The 13,993-nt window shown below is 30.0% G+C and overlaps 2 protein-coding genes across 2 annotated transcripts; one reads left to right on the top strand and one right to left on the bottom strand.

Annotated features, from left to right (window-relative positions):
• Nucleotides 1–254: 254 nt before the first annotated feature.
• LOC121214054 (organelle RRM domain-containing protein 2, mitochondrial) lies at nucleotides 255–2,178 on the bottom strand. The gene is made up of 4 exons (XM_041087709.1): nucleotides 1,930–2,178; nucleotides 1,775–1,843; nucleotides 967–1,079; nucleotides 255–779 (listed from the first exon to the last, which is right to left on the bottom strand). The coding sequence occupies exons 1-4, from the start codon at nucleotides 2,060–2,062 to the stop codon at nucleotides 723–725; spliced, it is 372 nt and encodes a 123-aa protein (XP_040943643.1). The 5' UTR covers nucleotides 2,063–2,178; the 3' UTR covers nucleotides 255–722.
• Nucleotides 2,179–3,423: 1,245 nt separating this feature from the next.
• On the top strand, nucleotides 3,424–4,270 carry LOC121214053 (histone H4). Its single transcript, XM_041087708.1, has one exon. It carries the CDS (start codon nucleotides 3,775–3,777, stop codon nucleotides 4,084–4,086), a length of 312 nt encoding a protein of 103 aa, XP_040943642.1. The 5' UTR covers nucleotides 3,424–3,774; the 3' UTR covers nucleotides 4,087–4,270.
• The last annotated feature ends 9,723 nt before the right edge of the window (nucleotides 4,271–13,993 follow it).

The following is a 13,993-nucleotide window of genomic DNA, read 5'->3' as shown; positions in this document are numbered from 1 at the left end:
TTATACTTTTCAAATTTTGACAATTTAGTTTTGACGCAAATGCCAATCGTTAATCTGTTAACTAATTTTTTCATGAGTAATGTGAAAATAACAAACTGACATGACATTAAACATATAATAATATATTTATTGTATCAGATTTTTGGAAATAATATAACTTTATAAAATTAACAATTATCATTTGACTAACAATAGAGCTAACAATAACCAAATTAAAATGTAACAACTAAATCCACAACTTTTGCAAAGTACAATGACTAATAACAGAGTTTAACCCAAGTTGATTTATAGTAGATTATTCTCTGAGAAAAACCCGTAGGAGGCTTTTGAACTAACAATGACCAAATTGTGTCTATCTCTTTATAACCGATAGTAAGTTAATCCCATTACAATGAATGTGCATCTGAAAGGTAAAACCAACGAATGTACAGATAATATACCTTATGAACCATACTTTGCATGGTCTAGATTTTGCAACACATTCAACCTTTATAAAGAATGAGCCCATCATGCAGCAACTAAGAATCACCCAATTCTCCACACACTACTTGAACTCGCAAGTGCAACTCTAAAAGAGATGAAGTCTCCTGAATTTATGTCTGCACCTCCACCTTATCTTACTAATCATTAATAAGAAACAGGGTAATGCAAAATTTACAACATAATTTGATTTATCATGTGTTTGATTTATCATCATGAGGTGGTAGCTGATTGGTCGACTGTCAAAGGGTATCTTTAGGTTTTGCATACTCTGTGAATATCACCCTTCCATCAAGAAACTGCAGTGGCAAAAAACATAACAAAGATATTCCATGGAAGTTATTTGACATCGAAGTTACTACAGAAATGAAGTTGATAACTAGAAACCGGAAACATGACCACCAACAGTTCCAATAAACAAAACAGAATCCGACGTTGTTGTCTCTAAAGATGATGATAGCACTCCGAAAAAAAAAACAGACATACCTGCCCATCCATTCCTTCCATTCCCTTTTCTGCATCTTCTAAATTAGAATACCTCACAAATCCATAGCCTTTGGAGTGACTAGAAAGAGAAGAGCGATCCGTAACCACTTTAGCTATAAAACACAACCAAACCAAAAACCGAAACAGAGAAAAATTTGTAAGGTAAGAGCTCAGTTGAACTAAATCACTACAAACATCATATTATTGCTCTTTGAAACGGATTATATTAAGGTTCAAATCTTAGACCAACTATAGTTTATTGAGCTTTAGTCTTAATACTAGGTAAAAATACATTAAATGCCCTCTACTAGAAGTTAAATTGCATTTTGCCCCTGTACTAAAAAAATGGGCAAATTAATTCCTATACATTAGATAAAGGAGCTGTTCTGTCAAGAATTTCATCCATTTGTAGAGTAAAAAACTGACATGTATGACGGAACAATCAGCAAATTAGTGATATGTGGCATGCTATGCGAACCTTGTGCTAACATTCAGGACCAATTTTTATCCGTAGAAATGTATGAAATTTAAAGTACATGAATTAATTTGACCATTTTATGAGTAGAGGAGGCAAGATTAGTACTACTTTTACACTTCATACTAATCTGATGATTGGAAAAATGGATTTGCATTAAAAAAATAGTGTGAATTATATGATAAAACACTTAAAAATGGATTTAATACATATCTTCAAAAATTTCAAATATATAATCATATTGAATCTCAATTAATTCTTTTCATAATATATGCAACAAATGAAATCCAAACCCAAATCCAAATATTCAAATTTATTCGAAACAAAGATTACCTTGAATAACATCACCAAAATTAGCAAAAGCTTCACGAAGTTTCTGGTTTGTAGTTCTTCCGCTAAGACCTGCAAAAAAAAAATCCCCATCTTAAGAATAATGATTGGAATGCAAAGATAGTTTTTCGATGAATTAACATAGCAAAAAAGATTACCAGAGACAAAAAGGGTCGTTGAAGGTGGAATTTGTTCAGTAACCCGAGCTGCTTTAGCGGCAGATAAGGGCCGATCAAATAATGACGAAGTTGTTGACAAAAATCGACGCAAATTTCCACTTCTCCAAGCCATTTTTTTTCTCTATGCGAAAACCCAGATCGAAATGATTTGACCTTTGAGATGCAACAGAAAAAAAAACAGGTTGTAGAAATTAAATTGAAAAACCCTAAACCCTTAAATTAAACTTCACCTCAATTATTAAAAGGGGAAACTATCAAAATAATTACTTTTTTTTTGACTCAGGTTACATTTTAGTCATTTATATTTGAAATATTACGTTTTAGTCACTTATGTTATCGCGTTGTAACATTTTAGTCATTGAGCCATTAATTTCAAGAAAAATTAGTCCACAAGCTCGTCTCACTCTAAAAAATTAAATTGTTTAAAAAATAAAAGTATAGGGACTAGTTTTAGCAAATGGAAAACATAGAAAAACGATGTTAAAAGAAATTTAGAAGGGAGGAAAACAGATGGAGAAGTAGAAGAGAAAGGAAAAAAAAAGGAAAAGTTAAAAAAACATAAATGAAAAAAATCAAATTACTCAAAATGAAAAAATATGGGGATTGATTGTATAAATTAACTTAAAATTTTTGTTCGAAACGATGATTTAACATGTCACGTCAGCTTATCATTACACCGTTAATAGAGATTAACGACTCAATAACTAAAATGTTATAACGCGATAACGTAAGTGACTAAAATGTAACCCAAGGCAAACAAAAGTGACTCTTTTAGTAGTTTACCCTTATTAAAAAAATTTACCTCAAAATCGAAGTGATGTCGTTTTAGTTCCCAATTCCTTTCTTGATGCATTGTAAATTTATGAAAATTCGATGGGTAAACTACGTGTATCTATGACATATTTTAACCATTCATTAACCATTAGATAAATGGTAAGCTACATTTGACGTGATTAAATTATTAGTAAGTTTACACTTTAATCACTCAACTTCAAAAGGTTTCAAAATGGTCATTAAATTATTCAAAAGTTTTTCATTCAAGTCGCTAGTTTGTTAAAATCGCTGCTATATAGAACCTTCTATGTTCGTATCGTTTGCACCAATTGAAAGCTCTCTTTCCCTTTCTCTTCTACAATTCAATTTGTTTTTTTTTTCATAAAAAAACTTTAAACGTCACGAATCAATAAACTAAAATTCAAACAACTTTCTTTTTTTTATCTTTGACACTAACCATTAGATCAACTTGGATCTAAGGTATGTTCTATTTGTCGATGAGTACTGATCCACCATATCAATTGTTGAATCAATCGCTTAGAACTCGCTAGCTGGACTTTAAAAAAACACTTAATAACCCAGTGATTTAAAAAAAACATTCGAATGATTCAATGACTATTTTATAACTCTTTGAAGTTGAATGACTAAAATGTAAACTTATCAGTAGTTTAGTAACGTTAGGTAAAATTTACCAAAAGGAAAATACAACGGGATATATTAATTTCAAATTAAGAGAGAGCCGTAGATGAGAAGTGAATCCACGGTTCAAAAAACACACACTACATGAATCGATTCACTAACCATTAGATAAAAGAACACTCCTCTTACATTTCCCAACCAATAAAACCAAAAGCCGCGGATCACCAATACTGCCGTTGGATAACATTCCAATCCAACGGTCATTATCCTTTCCGCCATTCATAACCCAAAAACACACAATCCAAGAAAACAAACCACCCTATTTAAACCCCATTTCATATCCTTCCCTCTCAAGCATTCAAAAAAAAAAAATCTCAATTCCCTCTAGAAAAAATCTTTGATTTTTCAAAAATGTCGGGCCGTGGAAAAGGAGGCAAGGGATTAGGAAAAGGAGGAGCTAAGAGGCATCGGAAAGTTCTCCGAGATAACATTCAAGGCATCACTAAGCCGGCGATTCGTAGATTAGCTCGTAGAGGCGGTGTGAAGAGGATCAGTGGCCTGATCTACGAAGAAACTCGTGGAGTTCTCAAGATCTTTCTGGAAAACGTTATACGCGATGCTGTTACCTATACGGAACACGCTAGGCGTAAAACTGTTACCGCTATGGACGTTGTTTATGCTCTCAAGAGACAAGGAAGGACTCTTTATGGTTTCGGTGGTTGATTTAGGGTTTTAGGGTCTTTCTTCTTTTGTTGTAAATCTTTCGTTGCAACTGCTTGTTGTAGGCTTTTTTTTTTTTGTTTGGATCGATGTATTTTCGTTTCGATGAAAATTTCGCTCCGAAAGCTAATTGGGTTTCTAAATATTTGACATTTGAAAATTTGAAATTTTAGGGTTCGTCCGAAAATATGGGTATACTCGTTTATCTGCATTTCGATTTCTTTGAACAATCTGCTTATTGTCGTTAATTTTTATATAAATTTTGAAAATAATTTGGCAAATAATTTTTTTTCAATTTGGTATTTATATAAATTATGCAAGATATTGTGTTAAAATTTTTGTTATTATCTTAAATTGAAAGAGATTCATTATTTTTAATTAATAAAATAATTAATAAAATAAATAAAATTAAAAGATATTGAACATATAAAATATCAAAAGTTAACATATTATTTGTTATTTGTAGGTCTTACATTGGTTATTTTTGCTACATTATTATATTAGAGTAACTCGTGTAATTTGCAAAATGATTAATAAGTATTAAATCGAAAAAAGAAAGAATAGGTATTAAATTAAGAAAAAAAGTTAAGTTTAGGTACTAAATTAGACTCTTTAAAAGTTATTTTACTAAAATAGTCTAAAAAAGTATTATATTTACAAAAATAACTTAGTTTTAAAAATAATCACTAAAATAACTTGAAATGAACAGTAAAATTCGGTTGTGGTCTGTCAATGGCCGGAACCCACTCATATTTTGCACCCATGATTGCCTAATAATTGTGTCAGACTTAAAAAAAATTAATTTTTTGGGTTTTGGTCTGTCAATGGTCGGAACCCGTGTATTTTTTTAAATTTTATAATGCTGTTAATGGAATATAATAACCCAAACCACTCGCTATATATAGAGTTTAATGCCGGCCATTAGAAGGTGGTGCTGGCCATTGACAGACCAGCACCTAAAAAAAATTTAAATTTTTTTTCCTTTTTCTTTTTTTTTTCCTTTTTCGTATATCAGTATTATACAAATTTTAAAAAAAATAATACGGATTCCGGCCATCGACAGGCCAAAACCCAAAAAATTAATTTTTTTAAGTTTGACACAATTATTAGGCAATCATGGGTGCAAAATACGAGTGGGTTCCGGCCATTAACAGGCCACAACCGAATTTTACTGTTCATTTCAAGTTATTTTGATGATTGTTTTTAAACCTGAGTTATTTTTATAAATATAATATTTTTTGGACTATTTTGGTAAAATAGCCCTCTTTAAAAGTTTAAGTATCAACTTAAGAAAAAGTGTCAAATTTAGGTATTAATTTAGACCAAAAAAAGTTTAGATGTCAGATATTATATTAAATTTAAAACTTAAATAGTTTTCTTGCCCGATCTTTCACAATAATCATTTGATTGATTTAGATTTAAAATAAAAATTTAATAACCCAAAAATTTAAATAAAATTTTTTAAATAATTCAATAACTATTTTATAAATAATTTAGTGACATTAAATATAATTTACGTTTTCTTTTTCTTTTCTATTAAAATGATGAAGTGGGCTAAGGTTAGTGTCCTTCATTGTTGGAGTTGGGCCTTCTCCAACTTGGAAAAACTAAACCTTTGTTTTACACCAAGAATTTGCAAACAAATGCTGTTCTTTTTCTTTTTTTATTTTCCTTGATTTCTTTTAACAAATAAAGAAATGCCATTTTCAGATGGTTTGAAAGAGTTGAAGTTTATTAAATATTAAAAAAATTTATGGGTCGAGTCGGGCCAAGTAAAAATTGTAGGATTGGACTTGAGCTTAAAATTTTGTCCAAGTCCGGCTCGAATAAAAACATTAAAATTTGAGTTTAGCCCATCCTTATTAAATTTTTTTATATAAAGATAAAGTTAAAAAAATATAATATATCAAGTACACTAGCAACATTAAAATAAATGTTTCGAATTTAAAAAAAAAAACTTAAATAGCACTAAGTAAAAAAAAGCTTATTCGAGATTTAGCCCATTTAAAAAACTAGTCTTATTTTTTTGTTAAAATCATTTTATTCAAACTTTTTCACTTTTCGAGTGGACCTGACTTAATCCATAGAGAAATTTAATTGGAGATCGGTGTGACTTTTTAAGAGGTCTAAGTTCTAAGATTTTGAGTTATCTACTCACTACGATAGGTCTCTTGCACGTGCTTGAATCTAATTGACAAGCCATGTGTCAATTTCTAGATGTTGGTCAACATAAGGTTACGAGTGTACAGTAATATTAGGTAAAACTTATTTACATGTTAAATATTAAGTCTAATTATAGTTTCATTTCCTCATCATACATTTGAAATTTAATGTTGTACTTTTAATTTTAAAAATTTAATCTCAATTATTACATTGGATTATATAATATATTTTAAATATTATTTTTAATGTAAAGTCAAGTGGAAGGTTTCAAATATGTATGACAATTTAATTAATTAGTATTATACTATACGTCGATAATGATAATAGGAATGATCGTAAAATAATATAAAAAATTAGAACATGTAGACTTTACGTGGAAAATCCTTATTAGGAAAAAAAATTTCACTAATGTTAAGAAACAACAATACAAGAGATTTTCGGCTATGCGCAGTTTTTAAGGGTTAAATGACTCATAATCTTATACTGATTCAACTTGTGCGGCAAGGTCCATAAGGGCTTCGACCCTCGAACCTTTGCCCCCACAGATCCTCAATTTTGTCTCTCTATTTCATTTCTTTAACAAGTGAGTTGCAATTTAAACTTTTCAGACCAAATCAAATGGGAGTCGAGTCGCATGTCTCTAACAATTAGGTTATTGATTGATTACATTAGAGGCTATTAATTCTTCACTTTTTCTAGTTTACCTGTTGAAGAAATTGAGTGATCTCGAAAGAAAATTGCAAGAAGAAATGAACGTGGCAACGAAGAAAAAACGATCATCATATGTGAAAAATTGTCAATACCAATAGTTTCATCACATGCTTAATGAATTTTCAAAATTAAAACATTTGCCAACAAAATGGAATTCAACCAAACATTGCACCATATAAAATTGAATAGAAATTCGAATGCTAGTGTTGGGTTTGGTTTATATACAGTTTTATCAAATTCTATTCTGTTTCAATTTAGTCCAAATTTTGATTCACAAAATAAACATCGATAATTGTCTGAATCAAATCATTTTTCTACAAATTAATTTAAATTGAATTTAACCATAATCTTAATTGAAAAACTACAATGTCAATTGATGTTGAAATTAGAGGCTAGCCTGATCCGAGATATAGATTTAAAATTTTCCCCCGTTGAATGTTTTTCTCTCCCTTTTTTAGAGGGTAAAGTTGTGTATTTATGTGATATGATTAATGTTCATTGATGTGATATCTTAGGTAGGTTCTATGCCAACATGTACCATACTCTAGTTTTAACACGTGTTTATACGATGGGGGTTTGCCTATGTAATGGCTTGCGAGCCCACATCATGCGATCTCACGTGTAGGTGTGAGTGCCTTATCTGTGAACCCATGATGTCAAGCGAGCTCGATGTGTGAACCGTGTAGAATCCGACTTGAAGCCAATCGGGTTATGGGTTGGTAATAGTGAGTATCATAACATGCCCAAACTCACGTATATTTGTAAATAACTAATTCAAACCCATTTTAAACCCGTCAATATTAGTTTAAAAAATATATACTACTATATATTTAATTTTTATATGTTATAAATTACATAATATAAAATATTACAAACTTAAAAAAATGAATCGGGTTTAATTTTTTTTTTTTGCTGAAACCCATTTTTCAAATCTTCTTAAATTTTTTGTTGAATAATCTCATTATAGGTTATGATACCTAGAACAACTCATAGCCCTTCCCCAACCCATGGATAGGAGAATAACGCGCTTCAGCGCATTTGGATCCACATCCTCCTGTATTGATAACAATACCCATGCCAATAGAACTAAAATTCAATCGACAAACCCGGTTCTAGTTGAAATCTCTAGGTGTATCGTATAGTTGTTGAAGAAAGATGAAATTATGAAATGGGTTGAAATCAATGTACGAGGAAAAACAAGTGGGAAACATGATTATTAATCTACTTAATGCACTGCAATTATTCATATATATAACAAAAGCAAAGACTTTTTGGTTAATATTAAAAAAGGAAAAGAAGCTAATCCCTAGTTAGTCATTGAAAACGTTTTGAAATTGAGAAAACATTGTAATAGAAACTAGAGTAAATGCTGTCAAAGGTGGCCTCACTAATTAAATATATATCTAAATATTTGTGCTTGTCACAATCACTAATGAAATTAACTCGAAGCTACTGTAGATAATAAGGGAGTTATTCAAATAATTCAAGAAACTGAAAGGAGCGGCATGGTTCATCCGTGATTCGAAATATCAAGGAGCTTCTCCGATATGGTTGGACAATTCGCTTAATACATGTTTTCAGAGAAGGTAACAAGATAACGAATGATTTGAAAAAAATCATATTCTCAGGACCTTTGGGTAAATTTATATTCATACAATCCCCGAATAAAATTCTTCGATCTCCGCATTTGATGTAGTTTAAACTCATTTTACTAACTATTAAGCTTTTAATATAAAATTTGATTGGCATTAACAACCTCAGATAATGTCCACAGAATCATCATATGATAATAAAATATTTTATTCAGATTTATAATTAAATATTATTTTCAAGTACTTTTCTAGAAAAAAAGTAAATGTGGGAATCTCTTTATTTTTCTAATGTCCACTGCATAGATAATTAATTTTCATTGGTAGTCACAAGAACAAATTAGAATATTCATCTGTTTCTTTAGGATATATAAGAATATGAAGTCATTTTGTAACAAATAATTTACTTTTATTATTATTTTCCAATTTAACTTATATGGTTGAATTGTTCTATCAACTAATTTTCGATTCAAGCAGTTAAATCAATCGATTCAATTTGAAAGCTGTATTTTTTAATAATCCCCAAATTTTAATTTCTTACAAATCACTTATGTTAGATATTGTTTGACCCAAATCCTTTCACTTATTGGAGAAATAAATACAGTGGCAAAATAAGGGGATCTACAGGGGCGAAGGACCGAGGGTCCGTATAGAACTATTCTTGTTCTATTTGACTTTGATTAGAAGAGAGTTTTTCAACCCTTAAATAGATGTAGTTGGAACTCCTACTTTGTCCGTGATTTTTCCCAAAGGAATTTTTCACATAAAATCTATGTCCTTATTTTTTATTTTCTTATTATTTTGTGATCGTTCTATTGCTATTATCGACGTTCATTACAACAACTTACTAGATGGAACTATCGATAAAATTCGAAACTTAATGTTTAATAGACATTTTCAAATATGTCAAACTATTTTTTAAGAAATTCTATTGGAAAGATCGTATCTATTAGGGTTGTTCATGAAAATTTCTCCATCAATTACATTCTTTGTTATAAATTTCGATAATTTTAAGCCAAAGAATAATACATTTGATTTATATATGTAATTAGATAAACACTATGATTAATTTTCATTAATCCATTGCTTAGAGTCCACGTTGTAATGAAATGGACCTCAATCAATGGCTTTAATCCAAGGTTATTAGCTTTTGTTTTAACACTACGGACAAATTGTTGGATTAATTTTTGTCCAATTTATGACCGTTTATATTCTGTCGGCCTCAAATTCGAAAAAATTAATTAATTAGCACCATGAACAATGAAACATTAAACTTATAATTAATTGGATGATTCATGCACACGTTTTAAAGTCATTAATTAGTGTTATTTCATAGGACACGTTCATATATGTAGAAGAAATTACAACGAAATCATCATACATTTTCAATGGAATCATTCATAATAAGATAAATTAGATGAAAATTACATTGATGACCAGCAAATTGTTTACTTAATACGATGATTGAATTTAAGTGTAATTGCTTGTAATTATACATATGTGACATGTTTAGGTAAGCATCGTAATTAGTAGATCCTATTGAATTGAGTGTAATTAGAGTATCCCAATTACGCTTTTCAATTTTTAGGAAAAGCGTGAGAATTGGGGTAATTACAAACAATTGGTCTCAAATCCAATTACCCTGTTATTCTAAACGTCGATAATGATAATAGGAATGGTCGCAAAGTAATAAGAAAGAAAAATTTTATATGTAAAACTTTTATCGGGAAAAACCATGAGTAGAGAAGGAGAAATTCACTTATGTTGAAAAACAAATGATACAAGAGAAGTTCGACTACACCTATTTTGCCTCTCTATTTTATTTTTTTAACAAATGACGAGATTCGGGTCACATAACTCTAACATGTCCTATGACTTTTCAAACATACACATTCATTATTTAAGTTTAAAAAATTATTTTTATACAATAATAGTAGAATTTTAATTTTAAGAAATATTTTGTTTTTCAAAATATAATTATATTTTGAAATTTTTATTGACGAGAGATAATTTTCACACATTTTAAGCTACTAAATATTTAATTAGTATTTATTATTAAATATTTATATTTCTCAAGAACCCATCGATGACGACAATGACTATTTTTAATGGTACGGAGGAAATAGTTTAATAAAAATGGAATGCTAGAGTAATTAGATAAAATTAAATAACTTAACATATTATATATATGATTTGACTTTTTGATACTTAATGAATTTTTCTCAAGTATTATTGAATATTTTTTTATAATAATTAATATTATTTTTCATAATTTAAAAATATACAGTTTATAACTACAGTTCATACTACCAATATGATATGTGGAATTATGATGTGATTATACTCTATCACCCACATATATTTAGGGAATTATGGTCCGTACAAACTAAAATCTTTCAAGGCTCGTAACTATCACTTCCAATAATTTCTTCTGCAAAATTCGAATATTTTGAATACCATAAAATTCACACTGAAACCGAAATCTAACCCAACTAAAAATTCATCACTTAAAATGGATAGATGAATTATTGATCTAATCCCTGGGTTCATGAAGTCAACTTTATGATATAAAGAACTCTCATGATCTAAATGTAAAGAAAATGCAATAGGACCCCCACCCCCCCAATAAAAAAATGTGGTGTAAACGAGGCCATGGAAGCACATGTAAATGCAAATACCATGGTGAAGAAAATGACACATAGAATCATGGGTAGAAAAATGAAAATGCCCCTCCCAATTTGAACGGTGTTCATTTTAGTTAGGAAAAGGTATCTTCTTCCCCTTTCTAGTCAATCTAGATGAAGAAACTATAAGCAATTATTTAAAGTGTAATCATGGCTTTAGTTTTTGTGGTATTGAAGCTAGATGTGACTCTAAGGGGCTAAGTCAAAGGAGTAGTAGTGCATTCCCCTCTCTCTAGGCTTTTCATTTCTTTGATAATATTGTAACCTTCCTTCATATAAAATTAAAAGGGTTAATTCGGTAAAAAATTATAGAGACTCCTATACTAAGAGTTAGATTGTATTTTATTTAGTTTACTCGAAAAATAGGTAAATTAGTTTTTATATGTTAAATCAAAGAGTAAATCGATCATTTTTGTTAAAAAATTCATCCATTTTTACTATTATTAAAAGTTGATGCGGCTGACAAAATAACCAGACAATAACATTTGGTGTGTCACATGTATCTCATGCTAACATATAGAGACCAATTTTTAACAGTAAAAATTGATGAAATTTTTTTACAGAATGACCGATTTGCTCTTTGATCCAACATACAAGGAGTAATTTATCCATTTTTTGAGTAGAGGGGCAAGATAAAATCTGGCTCTTAGTACAAGGGCCTCTATGGTACTTTTACCAGTTAATTCCATCAAATATTTCTTATGATTCAAATTAGGCACTAAATGCAAGTTTTGATATGACGTAGAATATACTTAAAACAGGTAGAACTAATTTTAAACACATCTACACCTACCGCACGAACAATTTAGATTTGATGTGTTAAAAAATAGTCTCTGTAAGTGCTGAGTTAATAGTCTCTGTAAGTGCTGAGTTAATTGTTTGTTTAGTTGAGACTTAAGAAACAATTTAAAATTGAAATAACAAATAATAAACATAGGTGATTGTTTACGCAGTTCGTATTCAATTCTACATCTAGAGAGCCTTTTGTAGAGGGAAATTCACTATAATCTTTACAATACAAGAGATGATTTTAGACCAACTAAACTCACAAATGTTGCAACCTCACTCACATACAATTACAATGAAAAACTCTCTCCCCAATGAGCTAGATAATCGAATTATCTTCATCCTAATTTCCCATTGTTGCTATATCATTTGTAACTTCATGTTTGAGATTTGAGATTACTCATTTCTTATGATTATCATTTTTTTTTTAAATTTCTGAAGGTATTTACGGGAGTGAGTTCAATAATTAATCCTCTACATTTTACAGGTCTATAAGAGGATAGATGCTGATCATGAGTTTTAAAACTACTCCATATCCAAGGCAAGGATTGAATCCTCGGCCACTAACATGTACGTAATACTATTTTGTGTTCAACTTTTTTTACTCGTCTCGTCCCCAAGTTGAAAAAAAGAAACAAAAACGAAAGCCAAAAAGCAAGCTTGTTAGTGTGTGTTAGCAAGAGATTTACGTGAACTAAAGATCTAGTCAAAAGACTCACGGATGAAAAGATACTTAGCACTAGCTTGCCTCACGTTTTCCTTCATCTTTTCATATAAATTATTAAATATGTTTGGTTTAAATATGAATACATTTTATATACTAAACATATAATTTTAATCATATTTATTATAATATATTTTTGGTTTATTGGAAATTTATTCACGAAAAAATAGGGTTACATGGCCACCGATCGGCTAAGAAAATAACAATCACAGACGACTGAGTGAACAAGGCCACATCCGACCAATGAAAAAAAGGCCACAAGCGATCACAGATGACCGTAAATCAGAGATCATAGGCGAACTAGCAACAAAAACTTAAAATTGTTCGGATGAGATAGATAACGGTAAAAGTACAATAGACGCCCTTGTATTAGGAGTCAGATTGCGTTTTGTCCCCTCTACTCAAGAAATGGATAAATTAGTCCATATATTTTAGATCAAAGAGCAAATTGGTCCTCTTATTAAAAATTTCATCTTTTTCTAATATTAAAAACTGGTCCCTGTACATCAAAATGAGGTAAATGTGGCACGCCACGTGTAACTAGTTGGTTATTCCGTCAACCATGTCAGTTTTTAATAGTAGAAACGAATGAAATTTTCAATAGAAAGGACCAGATTGCTCTTTGATCGAATGTACAGGGACTAATTTATCCATTTTTTGAGTAAAGAGGACAAAATACAATCTGACTTCTAGTACAGAGGCCTTCGTGATACTTTTACCACTAAAAAACATGTAACTGAGGAAATGTTATTTTTTTTAAAAATCAGGTAATTGAATCTTGTTCATTCATCTTCAAATCGATTATGGATATAATTACAATGAAACAAAAATTTTCTTTTAAACAATCTCATTATAGATTTTAATTATATCTGTCAATGTCTAGAACTACCCCATAGCCCCTTCACAACCCATAAATAGGGGGATAATGAACTCAAACCCATACCCTCCTACATTGACAACAATACTCATATGCCAATCGAGCTAAAACTCGATCAACAAAAATTTATTACTAATAAAATATATAAAGGTTTGTTTTAGTTTTCAAGTAAAGTTTAAAGATTTATTTAGATCTTAATTATTATAATTTTTTTCTGTAAATATATCCTCAGTCGGTGCATGCCTATAGTATAATCACATTAATTTTTCCCTTTAAAAAGCATATGGTTGAAGCATTCTTTTGGGGAGGGGAGGGGTTCATAGTCATTATAAAGCAAATTGATTGACAACGAATCATGAGCTGCATTTGCCTAAGC

Source organism: Gossypium hirsutum, chromosome D01, assembly GCF_007990345.1.
Source record: "Gossypium hirsutum isolate 1008001.06 chromosome D01, Gossypium_hirsutum_v2.1, whole genome shotgun sequence".
Classification (NCBI taxonomy): domain Eukaryota; kingdom Viridiplantae; phylum Streptophyta; class Magnoliopsida; order Malvales; family Malvaceae; genus Gossypium; species Gossypium hirsutum.
The sequence above is the reverse complement of the archived record's forward strand: the minus strand, read 5'-3'. Positions and strand labels throughout refer to the sequence as shown.

Bases quoted from the DNA above. Each gene is read 5' to 3' on its own strand.
- LOC121214053 (XM_041087708.1), top strand. From the start codon at position 3,775: ATGTCGGGCCGTGGAAAAGGAGGCAAGGGATTAGGAAAAGGAGGAGCT.
- LOC121214054 (XM_041087709.1), bottom strand. From the start codon at position 2,062: ATGGCTTGGAGAAGTGGAAATTTGCGTCGATTTTTGTCAACAACTTCG. The intron at 1,844-1,929 runs GTAATCTTTTTT...TTTTTTTTGCAG, and splicing joins AACGACCCTTTTTGTCTCTG to GTCTTAGCGGAAGAACTACA. The intron at 1,080-1,774 runs GTAATCTTTGTT...TGTGTTTTATAG, and splicing joins TTTTGGTGATGTTATTCAAG to CTAAAGTGGTTACGGATCGC.